The following is a 19,160-nucleotide window of genomic DNA, read 5'->3' as shown; positions in this document are numbered from 1 at the left end:
TTATTGTGGTTTCCATTTTAAATTTAAATAAGAGGCAAAAAAGAGTATCGAACTGCTGCAAGATAAACGTGCTGTCAAAAAGGAAACATGTGTATTTTCCAAGAATCTAATTCTGTAGTAGACTACAGAAAATCTTCCAGTGAGTGGCCCTAGAATTTCATATCGCAGTCTTCCGGGTTATGACACCATACGTCTAATGTTTTCTGATAGGCAGATACCAAGTTTTCGTTATGTTAAACGATAATTTTTTTATTGCTAGTGGGGTGGGACTAAGTCCATTGTACCGCGGCCACTTCTGCTCTATGGTACCAGCCCTAGATGTTAGGTGAGGGTGATTGTGGAGCAATTCGTGGGATGAAGATTGGCAGGGGAGACCGAAGTACTCGGAGAAAACCTGCCCCAGCGCCACTTTGTCCACCACAAATCCCACTTGACCAGACCTGGGATCGAACCCAGGCCGCCGCGGTGGGAAGCCAGCAACTAACCGCTTGAGTTGATGTGAAAGGAAGCAGTCGTGGCTAAATTTCAGGCATCATTTCGGTATTTTGTCTGGAAGAACTAAAGAAAACCACGAAGAATCCCAGTCATGATAGTTGATATCCAAGCAAAAATTCAAACCAAGGATCTCATAGAAGAATTTTGTTTGGATTTTATCCGATATGTGGATAAGAGAAAAATGTACGATATTTCGCAGGCTTCCTCTCTCTCTCTCTTTCTCTATCTATCTACCTCTCCCCTTTATCACGTTTAGCCTTCCATTGATCTGCTTCATTACTACGTAATAAATAATATACGAGTATATCAGATCCCACAATGCAAATTATTTCGTTTTACTTAAAGATGAGCATGCATTTACCGTCGCTATGGTGATCGACATGTCCCGGTAGGGTCCAAAATTTTCTCTTTTCCACGTCGTCCAGACCGGCTCTGGGGTCATCCAACCACCTATCCAATGAGTACCGGGAGCTATTTACCCGCGGGTAAAGCGGTTGGAGCGCGAAGCTGCCCACTCACCTCTAATTAATTACGCGGTCAAGAAAATGTGGATCTATACATCCACTCCCCCATACGCCTTCATGGAGTAGTGTTAAATTATTTATGAACAGGGACAACTTAACCTATACTTTTACCTTATATTCTTAAATAACATCTTCACGAATTAGAATAAAATGCGGCCCGTGAACCAACTCTGACGGGACCGCTCTTCTGTCCAGTTTTTGTTAATAGCACTTACTTTTGCCAAATATTATTTTCTGATGCTCAATATAGAAATTATTGTACTCGCAAAAAATAAAATAAATATTCTGTCAAAAATTTTATTTTTGTCTTCCTTGGTACCATTATTTCCATTTACTATGCCTACAACTGGGTATGAAAAAGTCGAATATGCCTCACTCCAGATTAGGTTTACTGTAAGTCTGACACCTTGAGAAAATCAACTTGTATCATATAATAATTATTAATAGCGATGTTTTCCTATCTTTTGTATATATGTAATTTAAATTCACTCAACACGAACGATAGTTAACTAAAAACTTCCTGTTTCAGGGTGTAGTTCTATAGCTTATTCCGGCTTCAAACCTTGAGATAGCCTCTAACAATTTTGATGTACTACCACAATAAATATACGTTTTATTTTCTTAAAACTTTTTTTTTTTAAGAAAATTGACTTAATCCTTCCAGCCGCACTAGGCCCTGCGGTTCACTCAGCCTCTAACAGAAATGAGTACCAGGAATTAATTAAATAATTTTCCTGGGGAGTAAAGCGCGGCCGGCCCGTAAGGCTGACAACCTTACCGCCATCTTTGAGCCGATTGTCTAGATAGTGTGGGACCCTCGACGTCTTACAACCCTATGGGCCTTCATGGCCTGGTACAGGGATAGCTTTACTTTTTTCTTCTTAAAACATTATTTTGATACCTTGTATATTAAAGTCTTCTTTTCCTTTTGAATATACGTAAAATATATTAACCATACACATCCTCATAATATCGTAAGAAGTGAATATGAATTGCAGGAAGGGTAGTGAGGCCTACAACGCACATAAATGCTACATATATGTTTATTAAACTTGTTCAAATAAAGTACATAGTGGACGGTTAAACATATTCGTATATAATACTGCATATGCAATATATCTTATTAATAGCAAAAAAGTATTCCTTTTTAAGGAAAATCTAGGTAACTGATGCTATTTTGTCATCTCCAGGAGGTAGATAAATGCATGAGGACACACTCTGAAGAAAAGTAGCGTTAATACTCGTATATGGATAACAGATTTTATCGTTTTCTTCATATTCACTACTCCTAAGTCATCCGATATTTTCGATAGGTGGTGTGGTGATATAAAATAGCTTACATTTTTGAAAGCTTGTTCCCAGAAGTACTTACTAACAATTCGTTTGCAGCAAATGCTTAATATGTAAATCAGTATTCAAAGACATCCATTAACGACAATGAAAAGAGAGGGTACATAAAAATACGTACATGATAGCTTTGGTGTTCGTCCTATAAGTATTACAGCATGGAAGGCCATATGGAGAGATAACATTCATAAACATGTGTCCCTCTTTAACCTGCAGAAATTGATCGCCCAACAAACAAACGAAAGTTCCAGAACAAAGCATTTAAAATAAATTGGCCAAAGCGTGAAGTTCACCACCGTCCCCTATCTAGTGGCATGGTTAAAAACGTGTGAACCTGAAAATGTGTTGCTTAGGTAGAATACCAAGCTCTTTAGCAGAAATATAAGTTGATTTTCCAATTTTTTAAAGAAGTGTATTTCAGAGCCTAAAGGCGTTTGTTCAGGATAGGCATTAAGCACTGCTAAGACAAACTGAAAGTAAAAATACCATAAAAAGGACAACATTTTTATCTTACAGTTCGTATGACTCATGGCACGTGGAGTAACAACATCAAATAGCAACTCCTCTATCACATGATCTATTATATCGAGGAGCGTATATCCGTAGATGCCTGCGCGCCTTTAAACACAATCATCATATCACAGCATATCTTAAAAGCAACTCAGCGTACTTGCTTTATGTATTGGGGTTTACAATCTTGTTAGCACGTTCTTCATCACTTCAGATACCATATCACAGCCAATTAAGTGTTGTTCTACCCTCCCTAAAATCGAAAACCCAGCATTCATATTTCACAGATCACGTGGCAGTCTATTCATGCTTGTTAAGTGATAAGAATACATTCAGAAGTAGCAAGTCTGTCTCTCAATCCTGCAACTAATACGATTTGGGGCTCTCTTCGTTTCATTATTTAATGTTTGGTCCGAATACAAAACCATCTTATATTTAATGCATTGTATTTAGTAGGTCAGCTAGCACTGATATTATTTCCATATCTCAATTTCAAGTAAATTTTTCTACATTGTATGGGGCTGAAACTTGAACACTTAGGGCAGTAGATCAGAAACACCTGGAAAGCTTCGAAATGTGGTGTTGGAGAAGGATGGAGAAGATCAGTTGGACCGATTATGTGAGAAATGAAGAAGTGTTATTTAGAGTAAGTGAGCAGAGGAGTATCCTACACGAAATAAGAAAACGGAAGGGTAATTGGATTGGTCATATCTTACGCGGTAACTGCCTTCTAAAAGAAGTTATTGAAGGAAAGATGGAGGGGCGGATAGAAGTGACCAGAAGACGAGGAAGAAGACGTAGGAAGATGCAGGATGACCTTGGGGACAGAAGAGGAAATTTTCATTTGAAGGAGAAAGCTCTAGATCGCATCAAGTGGAGGAACTGTTTTGGAAGAGACTGTGGACCTGTCGTCTTGACAGAATACTGATGAATGAATGAATGAATGAACACACACAAACTATTCGAAATTTCAGGTGTCAACTGTGTCGAGGAGGGCCTACCATATACACGTATTTCTCTTTATTTTTCAACAAAATCCAAATTCTGTGAGAGGTTGGTTTAGGGGTTGGCTTAATAAATCCCTAAGGCAGATTGTATGAAATTATGAGCAAATCAAAATCCATTTAGTAGATTCAGATATATGACAGAGGCTCCCATTTCGTAATTAGCTTATTTATTGCAAAGAGACATTTGAGACACGGGGTATAGGAAGACCAAGGAGGCCACTGAAAGGAACCCCGATATAGGAGTTAATTGCCTATCTAGTGAATAGAAAAGGAATGACATTTCAGCATACCGAGACAGTCTTGCGATTTCGGAAGGCTTGAATATTCTGACTGTAGTTTCCTCTACTGTCAAACAGTGTAATAGGTGGATACCAGGGTTTCGGAGGACCAAACTGCCTCCTTCTCCAAAGACGAACCTAAAATTTGAGCAACATATTCCTCCGAAGCTTTAGTATCCACTTACAGTATGTAATACATGACATCACAACCCAGAATACCAACATCTGAACACTCATCGACATGAAAACACACACACATATATATATATATACATGATTTGTTTGTATACGACAACAATAAAATATAAGCTATAAATATAGTATGTCAATATGCAGAATAAGCAATAACTTACAAACTAGTAGTATGATACTATTATCATCATAATAATAATACTGCAAGTAACCGCATTCGGGCCGATATTCCTCCCCCTCGAGACGTACTCAGCTACTGTTTTCGTTCACGATATCCCCACTTCAAACGTGACGTCACAATGGGATCTCTCTTGCAGAATGATTAATACTATCACATAACTCAATACCAATAATCGAATAAGTAATACAACAATGGGATAATATTGATTATAAGCTCTTGTCTGTCCACAGCCCTCTTCATGTACCATGGATGAAATGTCTCAATCCCGTCAGTCAGAGCTTTAGAAGTATATTTTAATAAAATCAAGTCGCTTATGGTCTTCATAAGCTTCAGAGGAAAAGTGTAATTACTCAGGAAACAAAATTTCATAAATTTCTTCCTGCATTTTACACATAATAACGATAATTTTGTATCAAATTAGAATAAATTGAGAACTTTAAGAAATGCACTCTCCACTAATCTCGACAGGGAATGAGTGACCGTATATTTGAAGCTCTGGTTTCAACGCTTTTTTCTCGTTCCAGGGGTTGTTTTTTCACTGCGTTAACAATGACAAAACCTCAGAATTAAACAGCAGATTAAGCTACTTCAGTTGTACTAAGTTCTGTATCTAATTATTTTACAATGGCACAGAAACAAACGACTATTCGCCAGACAGGTGTGTAATAGAACTATAGGCGTCGCTGTCTCTATCACGGATTCTGTAGCTATGTTAAGTTAGGGTATCAATTAAAAGTGTAATCGAATTACAGAAGATAAATTTTCTGTCACTATATACTAAATGCAGATGAGTTGTATTTAAAGCGAATCGAGACCAGGGGAATTGGATTTTGTCCAATTCTAAGCTCCACGTGTCCCTGCTATTCAAGGTTCCTCTCTGCTACATGCCTTTACCGCGAACCACAGAGCTGCTGCCTTAACATCTGCATACACTGCTCAGTCACAATGAGCCATGACGTATCATCCCAACGTGCAGTAGGATAATACAGGCAAACTCTGTGGCTCTTGCGCAATGATATTTCTATTTTAGTTTCCCTTACGCCGTCAGTACCTGGACTGTATACTGTAGAATGATAAGAAAGGTAAAAAAAACGGTAAAGTTGTCCTTATGTTTAAGGATTATGTCATGAAGATGTATGGGTGAAAGCACAGATCACTGAAGGTCGCAGTGCAAGGGCCGGATTCTTATGGCCCTCCCCTTATGCATTCAAGATATATGGGGAAGTGACGTTATGGTTCCACCGTTCTTAACGTCAGTACTAAATGCAGGTGAGTGCAGCTTCACGCATCAGCCCCGCTAGGTGTGCCCAACAACCGGTCTAGAAATCTCTTGCTGCTGCCGGGATTCGAAGCCCGTACTTCCAGTCAGTATCTATACCGACTGAGCTAGGTAGGATGACTGAAGAACAATAAACTGGAGATAATTTAGAAGAACGAGGTCTTTCCCAAATTGAAATACTGCCCCGGCATTTGCTTGGAGGGACTATGGAAAACCACGAACACCAGTCAGTTGCTTCAGATTAAATTTGAACGGAGAACATCCTGAACGTAAGTCTACACACACCTACTCGATGCAGTACACATAATCTTTTCCATATGATTAATTAAGCACCATGCAATTTTAACGTACGGAAGAGTGGAGGCGTAGCTCCATGCATTCTTAACCTCGGAAATAGATGTGAGTGGTCCACTTCATCTGCGCCAACAACAATACACATAAGTATTCTCACTTTTTTATTTCAGAACCATATGTTGAAACCGACCTCTAATAATCGGTCGACGCAGTCGAGACAGCAAGATTAGTCGTACGTGGAGAACTGGGAATGTAAATATAGTCTGTCTGCAGGAACAGCAGACGCTTTTCACGGTCCTGAAACATGCAACTGACACAGCTGTCTCTTCGCTAACGCTGTGGGAACAAACTATGCAACTACGTTTCTCGAATCTGGATGGGAGTGGGGGGAAATATATTGATCAAAAATTCAAATTTCTTCCGAATAATTAATGAACTAGTGAGACAAGCTCTTTCTAACGGACCCAACTGAGTAGGTTTATCCTTCCCTACCTACCTGAAGACGGAGACAGATCCAGTCTCCGAAACATCGTGGTCTTTTGTCTTTTACATACCAGACGATGGATGAAGTCCAAAATAAGCCAGAAGAAGTACAGTATACACCATCGTCAGAATCCTTTCAAGTCTATCCAAATCTTCGTCAGTTCAATTAATGAAACATTAAAAAAAATACACATTGTATAAGCTCATTATCAGATTTATAATGGGTAAAGTGGTATGCTGGAGTCGGGATAGCGTAGTCGGTTTAGTGACTGGTTACCGGCTAGATGGCGAAGGGGTCGGAGTTCAAGTCCCGGTGGAGGCAAGAATTTTCACTTCTCCATGTCGTCCAGACCGGCTTTTTGGCCCACCCAATCTCCTATCCAATGGGTACTGTAGTCTCTTCCCTCAGGAGTAAAGCGGCAGAGGAGTGAAGCTGACCACTCACCTCCAACTAGTGCCGAGGTCGAAATGTGGATTTATACAATCAACCCCCCATACGCCTTCATGGCATAATGCTTAATTAGTTAAGTACAGGGACAACTTTACCTTTATCGAGGATTATTAACATGTTCACAGTAGCCCACTACTGACCGCTACCCAGAGCCAGATGAATCCAGTCAACATCTTCCTCTCTGTTTTTTCAAGACCCAGTGTAGGGCCATCCTCCCATCTACGCCCAGGGGACCATAACGTAAATTATCATGGTTTATGAACATTTCTTTACAGAAATCGGAGCCGAGTTGTTGTAAACCGTGTTTTACTGGCCATCTGGCGATGGCGAAGAAATGTGGTCGGTAATTTTGCAAATTATAATGCTTAATTTCATTGTACAGTTTATCAACTTAGGAATTCAATTCATTCTTATTCTTTAGTACCATCCTTCTTTCATAATATCTGGAAGGCGAATGTAGACGCTTGATGAGCTAATCTGCTACTGGCCGAACGTTAGGAAGGTTCCTGTAAGCGTGTTCCATGCAGTGTATCAGCTTGTTACAACAGAACGAAATGTAAACAGTCAATGACGAAGAATTTAGGGCCACGACTGTGTCACGTCATTTCTCGTCTAAATGATGTGTCAATGTTAGACAAGCGCATGACGTGAACTATTAGCACAAACGCTCTTGTCTTCTTCTCACAAAGCATGCCACAGTACTGACGATCTCACCCGCGCAGACGAGTCTTGTGCCCAGCAAGTAGTTCTCGTGGGTATCCTTCATGCTCTGGATTCTCCTTTTCAGTTGCATTTTAAACGCACGCTTCGATGGAGATCTGGTGTACTCATCTGATAGTCCTTGGATGTCGCAACCTGCAGCTATAAGATTTTTCAGTATGACCCTCTTTTTCTTCTCACTTTGTTTCTTCCAGTCCACGATGGCCCTCATATCGTCAATTTTCCCATCCTCATAGGTTTTCCACGCCGAATAAAGTTCCATGCAACGGGAAGTGTATGTGCATGAGTTCAACACTGGGATTGCTAAAGACAGCGACTCCCTGCAATCATTAAGGCATCCTTTGACAACGTATAACATAGATATGCTTTAGGTCTGTTGTTCCCAAACTGCGTTTCGTGAATCCTTCCAGGTTCATCGTGAAGTACCCAATGAAAGATATATACATATACGTGTATATGCCAATATAATTTTTAAAAAGTTTCACATGTAGGGTTTATCCTGGTAGTTGCTTCCTAAACATGTAATTTTTAGGTAAACCTTTTCTATTCCGTATTTAGTCAAGTAGCATGCGGGAACTGAACTCAGGACCGAGTGTGTGATAACGTACTGGCTGGTCTGGCCTATCGCATGCTTCAGGGACAGTGGCAAATTAGTGAAATAACTGACAGGGAAAACCGTAGAACTCGAAGAGAGACTATCCGAGTGCTATTGGACCACCGCATGGAACGTCATGTTGACAAGGCGACGTCTCAACACCTGAGCTTAAGTACTGTATTCAGGCTTGCCAACATCTGCAATGTAATACCTCTGAAGTTAATCCAGTGATGTCTTTCTCAAGTTCACATAACTTAACAGAGCATAGCCCTTCTTGAGAAACTAACAGTGGCTCAGCTACCCACAAAAGCCCCATATTTCATGGAACGATGAAAATTCAGTGACTTTTAAAAAAGAACCAACCACTGGTCCTTATCCTGAACAAGAATAATCAAATTAGGCGTATCTCTAAGATCCAACTTAATAACACACTCCCAATAAGACTGATCTCTTCCTTTCAGATGTATCAATCAAAAACTTTATATTCTCTTCTCACATATCCCACGCGTGTCACATGCCCCGTTAGTCTCATTTGTCTAAAAGCATTTAATGAAAAATGTAAATTATGGAGCTACTAATTTTGAAATTTCTCCAATCATCTGTTATTTATATTCTACTGTGTCAGAAGATTTCTTTTGAGCGCCCCGTTCTGAAACACTATCAGTGTGGGCCTGTGCTCTTCCTTCAATACATATACACAAACAAAGCAATTTGTAATATTATAGTTCTGTGTAAACTTATATCAATATTTATAACTTTAATAGGCGCTGAGGAGAAAATACACCGTTAATTGAATGGTAAGAGGCCGCGCCACAGATCAAGCGGTTATTCGCTGGCTTCCCACCGGGGAGGTTCGGGTTCGATCCCGGGTCTGGTCAAGTGGGATTTCTGGTGGACAAAGTGGCGCTGGGGCAGGTTTTCTCAGAGTACTTCGGTTTCCCCTGCCAATCTTCATTCCACCAATTGCTCCACAATCACCCTCACCTATCATCTGAGGCTGGTACAATAGGCCAGAAGTGGCCGCAGTACAAGGGACTTAGTCCGACTCCACTATCAATAAAAAAAAATAATTGAATTCTCCGAATTTAATCGGCATTTCTCCGCGAATGTAATTCTAATGTGTTACTGACATTCATAGGCACTTGACAGTTGCATATTTTTAGGAATTCGTTTCCTTTCTTTATATTATGGTTTTGCCCTGCATTCTGATGACGAGACATGAATATATACTGTTACGTAGTATGGAGTGACTAGAGACGGAGTTTTGGATTGGATTTTGGAATTATTGACCATTTACAGGTCGTAACTACAAACAAATATAACACTACCGCTATTTCCACACTTTAAAAAATCACTCTAAGTCCCTTTTCTGCCAGCAGTGTCTTCAATAGTAGTTTCCCGGCAAAGGCTTCTAACAATGGCTAGTGCTCTGCTTCCAGGCTCAAGTGCTGTCTGAACGGCTGCTCCTTTCAAACTGCCTTCTCTTCACAGACTGGCTTTCAACTGACTAGCTCCCAGGCTGGTGGCCATTTCACACTACTCTTCACAGCCCGATTTTCAACTGAACACTATTGCAACTCGAACTAAGTTTTCTCTTCACAGACTAACTGCCCAAGCTCTAACCTTCTCCCTTCTTGGGAAAATAAAATTAAATTTAGCATCGTGCAATAAAACATGGATAGCTCGGGCAGTAAAATGACAAGGCCACGGGCTGAATGACCAGGATTTTGACTGGCTAACTGCTAAATTTCTGCTGGGCTCGGCAGCACATTGATTCTTGGTTCCGAGTCGCACAGGACTCATGAATTTATTTTACTGCCTAACGGCTCTGGGAGCCTTCAGAACCTCCAGCAGAAAATTTTACCTTCGCCACTACGTACAGATTGGCTCTGAGGCCCACTTAGTCCCCTGCAAAATGGGTACCGGGCGTTCTTCTCTTTTGCGTAAAAGCGGCCGGGGCTCTTTTGCGTAAAAGCGGCCGGGGCATGAAACTAATCACTTGCCTCCATCTAGTAACAAACAAATAAACTCCGTCGTCTTAGCCCGCAAGCAAACTATACCGACCGAGCGACCGCCGCTTGTCGGCGAAGTTAGTGTCAATTTTAGCGGATAGAGGGTGTCGCGTGGTCAGCGCAACGAATCCCCAAGGTCGTTAATTTTAGTTTTCTAGACCGGAGCCGCTATTTCCTTGAAATAGCTCCTCAATTATCCTCACGAGGCTGAGTGGACCCCGTTCCAGACCCACTACTATTCAGAAAATCTGGTAACGCCGGGAATCGAATCCGGACCTCTGAATCTGTAATCATTAACCCTGACCACTAGACCACAGAGGCGGTCTCCTGCATCTAGAGCTGATGTTAACATTGCTTGAAGCTATATTTCCACTCCTCCACAAGTCTTATGAACCTGATGTTTATTTAAGCAGAAACGAAACCGTACCATTATCTTTTATCAAAGTCTCTATCCTGGGAGCAAAGCGAAAAGTGTGTGTGAAGTTGTCCAGTTCCATCTAGCGCAGAGGTTAGGAATGCGACTATCGATCAGGTTCCTCCGAATTCCTTCGATTTTCCCTTTGCTAACCATTATTCCGCCACTGCTCCATACTTAAACCCATCACGGCCCCTCTGATGTGCGACATAGCCCTGACTAGAAACCACATTATAACCTCCTCGGTCTTTAAGTCTGAGGCTTCATCTCCGACCGGGATAATTGACTTAGTACAGGGTAACAACATTTTATAACTAGATACTGCCCCTCATCTTTCATTACCTGCTACAAGCATAACCAGTTCCTTACACATTGAAATATCGAAGGAGGAGAGTATGCAGGTCCCTGGCGTCTTCATCTGCTCTGTGGATCTCTTCGCGAGTGCCAACGATAGTCTGGTACAGAGACTGCAGCGAATAGGAGCTGTAGCGTCTGGTTCTGTCATCCTGGAAGATGGCGTTGGAATCGCAGAATCCTTTTACAACCTATGCAATAAAGCAAATATCGCTCTGATTATATTTAATCGTTTCACGGCTACAACGCAAGAATTTGCGCCCACTTTAATATAATAAAATACACTAAATGACCAAAATATTAAAAATAGGAATTCACTTTTCTCACAAAATGCTCCCTTTGATTACACCTCAGATGATAGCGCTAGGTTCCGGTTCTATATGTAGCCCGATTTCTGTTTCATTTTGTTGACTGTTCTGATATTCTGAATTTCGAAAACTACCTAATAAATAAAGTAAGGTAAAGCTAGGCGGGGCCATAGCTCAGGTGGTTAGTCGCTGGCTTCTCACCGCGGCGGCCCGGATTCGATCCCGGGTCTAGACAAGTGGGATTTGTGGTGGATAAAGTGGCGCTAGGGTAGGTTTTCTCCGAGTACTGCGGTTTCCCCTGCCAATCTTCATTCCACCAATTGCTCCACAATCACCCTCACCTATCATCTGGGGCTGAAACAATAACCCAGAAGTGGCCGCAGTACAAGGGACTTAATCCCACCCCACTAGCAGTAAAAAAAAATGAAAGCTATCCCTGTAATAGGCCTTGAAGATCCATATGGGTGTGAGAGATCGAAGCTCCCATATTTTGTAGACAATCGGCTCATAGATGGAAGTGGGGTTGTCAGCCTTACGCGTTAGCCACCCTTTACCTCCAGGAAGTTTACTGATACACATTTCTGTTAAAGGCTGAGTGAACCCCAGGGCCATATTGCGGATGGAAGGATTAGGTGAATTGAAAAATACAATGACCTTCATTGGGAATCGAACCCGCGACATTCCGGCTTGCAACACAGCGCCTCAACCAACTACGCTACCGCGCACTCCTACCTGATAAATAAAGCATTTCTGAGAATACGTTATATCTTGAGCATGGAAGTCTCATAGAAAATGTCCTGTACATTCAACGATATCTCCGGCATGGCAATGTTTATCCGCATCATACTGTGACATGATAACTGAAAGAAGCAGCCGTTGCTCGGTTGCGGCAAGGTAAACACACTATGACGTCTTTAAACAGAGAGCCGTTTGCTACGCAATGGCCACTAAACAACACGTGACACAACGGAAGGATTGCTAAGGTCGTGTTTTCTGTGCGTCCGTACCTAGGTTATACAGCGACAGCAGTCAGTTCGGGTAACATTCGAGGAGACTAAAGCCAGGAATGACGGTGCAGGCGAAGACCAGCAGCAATTTAATTGACCCACAGAACTTAGTCGCCGTAATGAGTTCACTGCGGCCATGATTTAGCTATGACAATGTAGAAGGTCGGCAACGAAGTGAGCAGAATAGGAAATTGTTGGTATTCATTACCAGGCAACGGTTAGTGAAGACATAGAAGACTTAGCGTGTGCTGTAGTGAGAAGTACAGCCTGCAAATTAGTGAGAGGGTTATAACTCATTGTACGTTTGATTTATAAGAGTCCAGTATATCCAATTACCATCCAAACTCTGTGTCTAGTCTCTAACACGTGACAATATGTTGAAAATAGAATTTAATGACTTCCCAATGAAGATGCAATGATCTGCATCATTATCTGACATTGATGCGTGTTCAACGATGCCTCAAAGTAAGTTAAGTAGTCCCTGAAGTTCAATTAGCCTACACATATTTTCGAATAAGTTCTCTGTACTCACTTAACATAGCTGATTTTTATGTTAATTTACTTCACATACAAGGATAATTTTTACTCATTTGACGAGTTAGCGGCTCTGCGCTTCATAGCGGCCGATGCGCCGCCTGCCGCGAAGCGCATGGGCGTTTTGCCGATGAATAAGCCGATAACGTTTGAAATGAATGGAAGTACTAATTAACTTGCAGACCGCTTCATGGCATTATGTTCCACAGGGAGCACTGCGGTTCATGCGTGGGAGTTTGTTTATGATTTGTATCAGCACTATTAGCCATTTCTTCTCAGTTTCTGTTAGTGAGCAGAGTGGTACGTCATAATGCGGTGTACTTCAGAGCAATCCGTATTTATGTATATCACCCATGTGAACTACGGATCTGCCAGAAAATCTCAGCTAAAATTTCGACGTAAATTTCATGATGAAATAATTCTCAGCAGGCAAACAATTCACAATTTGGTAAATAAACTTGGAATAACGAGGCAATAAATAAAAACATAAGTGTCGAGTACTTACTGAGACGTTAGATGACCTAGGGGCCAGACTTGAACACACACCTAGAAAATAACTGAAACATCTAGCTTAAGAGATTGGAGTGTCAAAGCTTTGTTTAAGAATGGCAACACAATTGTTGAAGCTATTCAGTAAAAGTTGGTTTCAGGTGTGCTGTAAGGATACGAAGGAATATTATACCTGTGTTTTCTAATGGCACGATGAATTGCAAAAAAATATCTACGTGTAGAGAGGACGGCACTTTCAGCAACTCCTGTGATCTTTGAATTGCAATTATTTCATTCCGAATATTATTGGCCATCAGGTATGCTGATTCATAGGCAAAATTCGCACGTGCCTCGCGGTCGGCGGTGCACCGGTCGCCGTGAAACGCAGAGCCGTGAACTCATCAAGTGATTAAAAATTCTCCCTGTACAATTACCCGTGTCGAAGATACAAACTAATCAATGGAAATGATGACAGTAGACGTTCATTCAGATGTTCTGCATTTGATCCACGGTCAAATCTGCTTGCGGACTTTCGCCGCTATCTAAGACAAAGTTGTGGGAATGTGAAGAATACCAGCCCTCTTCCTCCTCCCTGTGGTTTGGGGCCTAAGCTAAGTTGCATATCCCTTCTGCTGAGCACGGCTCTTGTAATTACACAACCACTGGGAATAAAGAATCCGCTCTGTAAATGGCTCCATTCAGAAAGAGATCGTGTGGCTTCAGTTGCATGGAAAGTGGCCAGACAGGTGAGTGCAGACTATATATTGAGGTATCAGACAAACAATAATATTATTAAAACACATATTTGTAAATATAATTTCATTGAACCAAGCCAGAAAATATTTTTCACAACATAAAACAAGAAACCTCATTACTGGTAATATTTAATGATGTACAATTTTAATATAACTTAGAGTTAATAGCTACACAACTTGCAATTATGTTAAGATCTATAGCAACCGTAAAAGAATTTCATTTTTTTAGCCTCTGAAATTAGACCTGAAGGGCTGGAATATATAAAGCCATAAAAACAACTGTATAATTCCTATTAAACTTGTTTAAACTGGATGACTTGTAATTCTAAGATTATTTTAATAATACTGTGTTACAATTTCATAATACCAAAAAAAATTTTCAAACAAAAGTTAAAGATTTCAATTAAATGTACAACTTATACAGTATTAATAAAACTATTGTGGTTCTGTACATTAACTCACAACATTTTGGCGACTAGCAGTTACAGAAGAAACGACTAATTTCTGTGTGAGCCTCGTGTAAAATGGGACCACGTTGGACTGACAGAATGAAGCCGAAATTCATCCAAAGAAATTTGGCAGACTCCCCCCGCAACATAAATTTTAACCGAGATCTGTTAAATAATCTACTTTTAGAAGTCAAACAAGCACATAAACATATGGCGGAAACGATATCCCACACTAAGCTTTCATTTCATTACTACGTACAAAACGGAAAGATAGCATTAATATGGTGAAATTCCTGCAACTTCACAAATTTGTAACATTGCCATAGTACTGTTACCGACGGCAAAGAATCTGGAAGTACAAGGATTCATCTTCAATAGTATTATGCGTCTATCAGATCTAATGAAATATTTCCCAATCTTTTAATGTGTATTATGAGGAACCGACAAATACATGAGAAAAATAATATTACAAATCTCTCCTTATAAAACAAGAGAAGTAGGCTAATTTATTGCTGCGGTAAATGACACCGTTTATCAGCAAGTCAAATGTTTCGAGCCCTTCCAATGAGATAAGATACCTGGAAGAATATCTGTGTCATAGAGGTGCGCTGGAGGGCTCGAATCAATACGGGAATGTCAAGGAAGATGGCCCCGTGACTAACGAGAATTACGCCGTCATAACCATCCTGGAGAGACCTTAGCCAACTTAAAAACAGAATGAGACCTTCCGATTCTGAAACTGTTGGAACAATTGTGTTCTTCCTGAGAACAAAAATCGATTCATTAAATAAAGGAGACACAATGACATGGTATCACAGCTCGAATAAAATAATTGATATACATCATTCAGTTGTAATAAATAACAAAGGAACATCTGAGATGTGACACCGTGTAGTGAAGTAGAAGTCTACCGGCATTTCGGAGGTACGTACTGCTCCATCTTCAGGGTCGACAAGCAAGCATGCGCAGCTTGCGTTACGGCTCGACTTGCTCTTCCAATTTGATGACGGAGATGGCACGTTCCTCCGAAAATTTTGAAATCTTCTACCAGATCACATGACATCATAACACTCTTTACAGTCACCGGAGTGAGAGCCGAAATCACACAAACATCTTGTGATCCGATATGAAATGGTGCGCTCCGTAACTGGGAGATTCACCTGGAATCGTAAAGACCGTCCTCACGAACTTGGAGACCAATCTTTTCAGCGGCTTCTGGCTCGACACATCTTGTAGCTGGCAAGATGAACTGGCTAAAGTCTGAAGTTCGCTGACTGGCAGGAATGTTCGTGTGCGCCCCAATCTGAATAATTTCATCTTCCGAACTCAAACCCGTCGTTTCCAAGTCGTAGGATATAATAAGGCAGTTTTCACACTCCCTCGGTATGTGTTCTTCTGTGGGCGGATAAACAATATCATTCGTTGGCTGCTGAAACAAACATTCTATTCAATAGTAGCTCATAAAAATGTTTTGTTAAAGTGGTGCTTATTGATCGACTTCAAACTATATAAAGAGTATCACTATTTTAACAAGACTAGGTATTAATAATTGTCCGGTGGAATGAATCGACTGTTATGAGTTTATGAGATGTCGAAATGCTATTTGATATCGATTCACATTACGCGCAAAACTGCTTCAGATAAACGCGGAGATAGTTCACTGCCGGTTACTTTCTAAATCTTTCTCATCTTTGTTTCTGTGATGTCAGTATCCAGACTCTGTATGGCCGAATATTATTAATAAAGAATTGAGACGAATTTGGCAGGAAGGGTAGATACCTAACCGACACGTTATTCCGGTGTTTGCCGGTACACCCAATAGAAATTACGAATAATCTGTCAGTACAGCCGGTGTCCTAGCCGAAATTCAAACAGAGGACCTCAGGCATAGAAATCTAAAGAGTTATTGTTACACTGCTCTTCCCGACTTTCATAACACATTCATCCTACAAGCCGATGGCATGTGAACTATGTAGGTGATAGAACGACGTTACGCTAGGGAACGAAACAAACTCGGGCTCTGTTGTGGACCTAACTTCACATCCCCTATGTTTTCTTCCATGTAGAAATTGGGAATATTAATCTTGTAGGGCCGGTCACGGTAGCCGAGCGGTCTAAGGCATGTACTGACTTCGCTCGCTTGGAAACCGGGATCGTCGGTTCGAATCCCACTTAGGGCATGGATGTTTAGTTTGTGCGTGTGCGTTTTTCTGTGTTTGTGTACAGGTAGAGGCCTTGCGACGAGCTGATCACCCGCCCAAGGAGTCCTACCGTATGTGTAAGATCTAGAAAAACCGAAGTGAACGGAGAAGTTCATGGAGGTAGGCCTAGACCCACTGGGGCTGTAGTGCCAATGGAAAAAAAAAAAAAATCTTGTAGGATGTGCAATCAGGTAAAATAATTGGTATGCAGACAGAGAACAGATAGCACCGCGCACATGCTTATTATACATGTATTTCAGGAAAGCGGAAGATTCTGTAGCAGTCGCTGCCTGCACTGGCGCTAATTCGCAGTCCTGGCGGTACTTCGGAGAGCTTGTGGGAAGGGGCTGGTGATCATTTAGTGATCTGTGATTCTGACCTTCAGGCCGAGCAAGGTAACATCGTCAGTGAGGCCTGATCATGGAAAGTGCCTAGAGACGATGGGGAATCTTCGTCCGAACTGCTGCCACGGACTGTAGATATCTGAGTTCGAATCTGACTGCACTGATAATTCTTTCAAGCAAGTGGATCCGAAACTGTGTAACATTCAGTGCAGGTACGAGTATTAGGTTTCTGGACATTATCCGTTGTCTTGTCTATTTTCTAAAACCGTCCTGTTTCTTTTCGATAACACGACGTTTCGGAGACTAGCTCTAGCTATTGGACCAAACTCCGAACTGAGTAGGTTTTACTTGAGGACGGGGACAGAATCCAGTTTCCGAAACGTCGTGTTTCCAAAAAGAAACAGGACGGATTTCAGAAAATAGACAAGACGATGGATAATGTCCAGAAACATAATACTTGTAGCAATATGCATCGTACCATCGTCACAAACGTTTAGATCTTATTCAGTATGAACATTATGAGTTGTTAATGAGAACCAGGTTAATCAGATGCTGACGAGAGGATGGAGTGTTAAATGCTAAAAATATAAACACTGTAATTAAAGGGCAGTATAACGTCAAGTACCATATTCTCGTCATCTGGAACCTTATTCTCTACCAACGTAGTTTTTCCCAAAGCTAAAATTAAATAGGTCGATCAATTGTCTTGTGGCAGCTACCGTGTAAGGTAAGGTAAAGCTATCCCTGTTAGAGGCCGTGAAGGTCCATAGGGTTGTGAGACGTCGAGGCTCCAATATTTTCTCTAGACAATCGGCTCACAGATGGCGGTAAGGTTGTCAGCCTTACACGCCGGCCGCCATTTACCCCCAAGGAAGATTCATGGTACTCATTTCTATTAGAGGCTGAGTCTACCCAATGTCAGAGTGAGGCTGGAAGGATTACGTAAACTGAAAAAAAAATCGACCTCATCGGGACTCGAACCCGCGACCTTCCGGCTTGTATCACAGTGCTCCAACCAACTAGGCTACCGCGGTGTGTAAGAGGCTTTGCAATAAGTGGTGTAATGGTCAGCTGACCAGATAAATGCTGACATCGGTAAGATATCTCATCTCTGCAGCCAACACGACAAGTGCTGGCATCGGTGAGATATTCTCTCATCTCTTTCTCCAGCACGGTAAGTGAGATCGGTGAGATCTCTCATTCCTGGCTCCAGCAGGATAAGTGCTGGTATCAGTGACATTTCCTTCCATCTTTGTCTCCAGAAGGATAAGTGCTGGCATCGGTGAGATCTTCTCTCATTTCTGCCTCCAGCAGGATAAGTGAAATCTCTCATTCCTGCCTTCAGCACGGTAAGTGCTGACATCAGTGAGATCTCTCATTCCTGCCTCTAGCACGGTTAGTGCTGGTATCAGTGAGATCTCTCATTCCTGCCTCTAGCACGGTAAGTGCTGACAGTGAGATCTCTCATTCCTGCCTCTAGCACGGTAAGTGCTGGCATCAGTGAGATCTCTCATTCCTGCCTCTAGCACGGTTAGTGCTGGCATCAGTGAGATCTCTCATTCCTGCCTCCAGCAGGACAAGTGGTATCATGACAAGCTTGATACGTTTCCTGTCATTCCATATTCACTATTGGTTCAATAGACGCAGATTCACGCCCACAAAACAAATAACTATACAAATCCAAGAAGAAAGTTAACTTAAACGTACACCGCGCCAGGCGGCTACTGGTTAGCTTAACAACGCGGAGGCTTCTTTCAATCTTAGGATATTCCATATGAGACATGTGGCGAGAACGCAACAAAGGGGCACGTCGCTCTTCAATAACCTTGACTTTCTCCTACCAGTTATAATTATTCTACCAGTACTCCGTGCCCATTTAGCATCATGGGCTAATATAATAGGTCCATTTGAGTCCGCAGTCCTCCACCCCCCCCCC

General features: G+C 41.5%; 1 protein-coding gene across 1 annotated transcript in view; it reads right to left on the bottom strand.

Moving 5' to 3' along the window:
• Window positions 1–7,100: 7,100 nt before the first annotated feature.
• LOC117282979 (maternal protein exuperantia-like) overlaps window positions 7,101–19,160 on the bottom strand; it is a 21,021-nt gene continuing 8,961 nt past the window's right edge. The window contains exons 2-5 of the mRNA XM_033754891.1: window positions 15,840–16,105; window positions 15,258–15,441; window positions 11,153–11,328; window positions 7,101–8,081 (exon numbers count right to left, since the gene is read on the bottom strand). Coding sequence (XP_033610782.1) covers window positions 7,697–8,081; window positions 11,153–11,328; window positions 15,258–15,441; window positions 15,840–16,105 — 1,011 coding nt within the window. The 3' untranslated portion in view covers window positions 7,101–7,696. The remainder of the gene's footprint in view (window positions 8,082–11,152; window positions 11,329–15,257; window positions 15,442–15,839; window positions 16,106–19,160) is intronic.

This window comes from Cryptotermes secundus, unplaced genomic scaffold (genome assembly GCF_002891405.2).
Source record: "Cryptotermes secundus unplaced genomic scaffold, Csec_1.0 scaffold407, whole genome shotgun sequence".
NCBI lineage: Eukaryota > Metazoa > Arthropoda > Insecta > Blattodea > Kalotermitidae > Cryptotermes > Cryptotermes secundus.
Note: the sequence above shows the minus strand (reverse complement) of the source record. Positions and strands in the feature narration are given on the sequence as shown.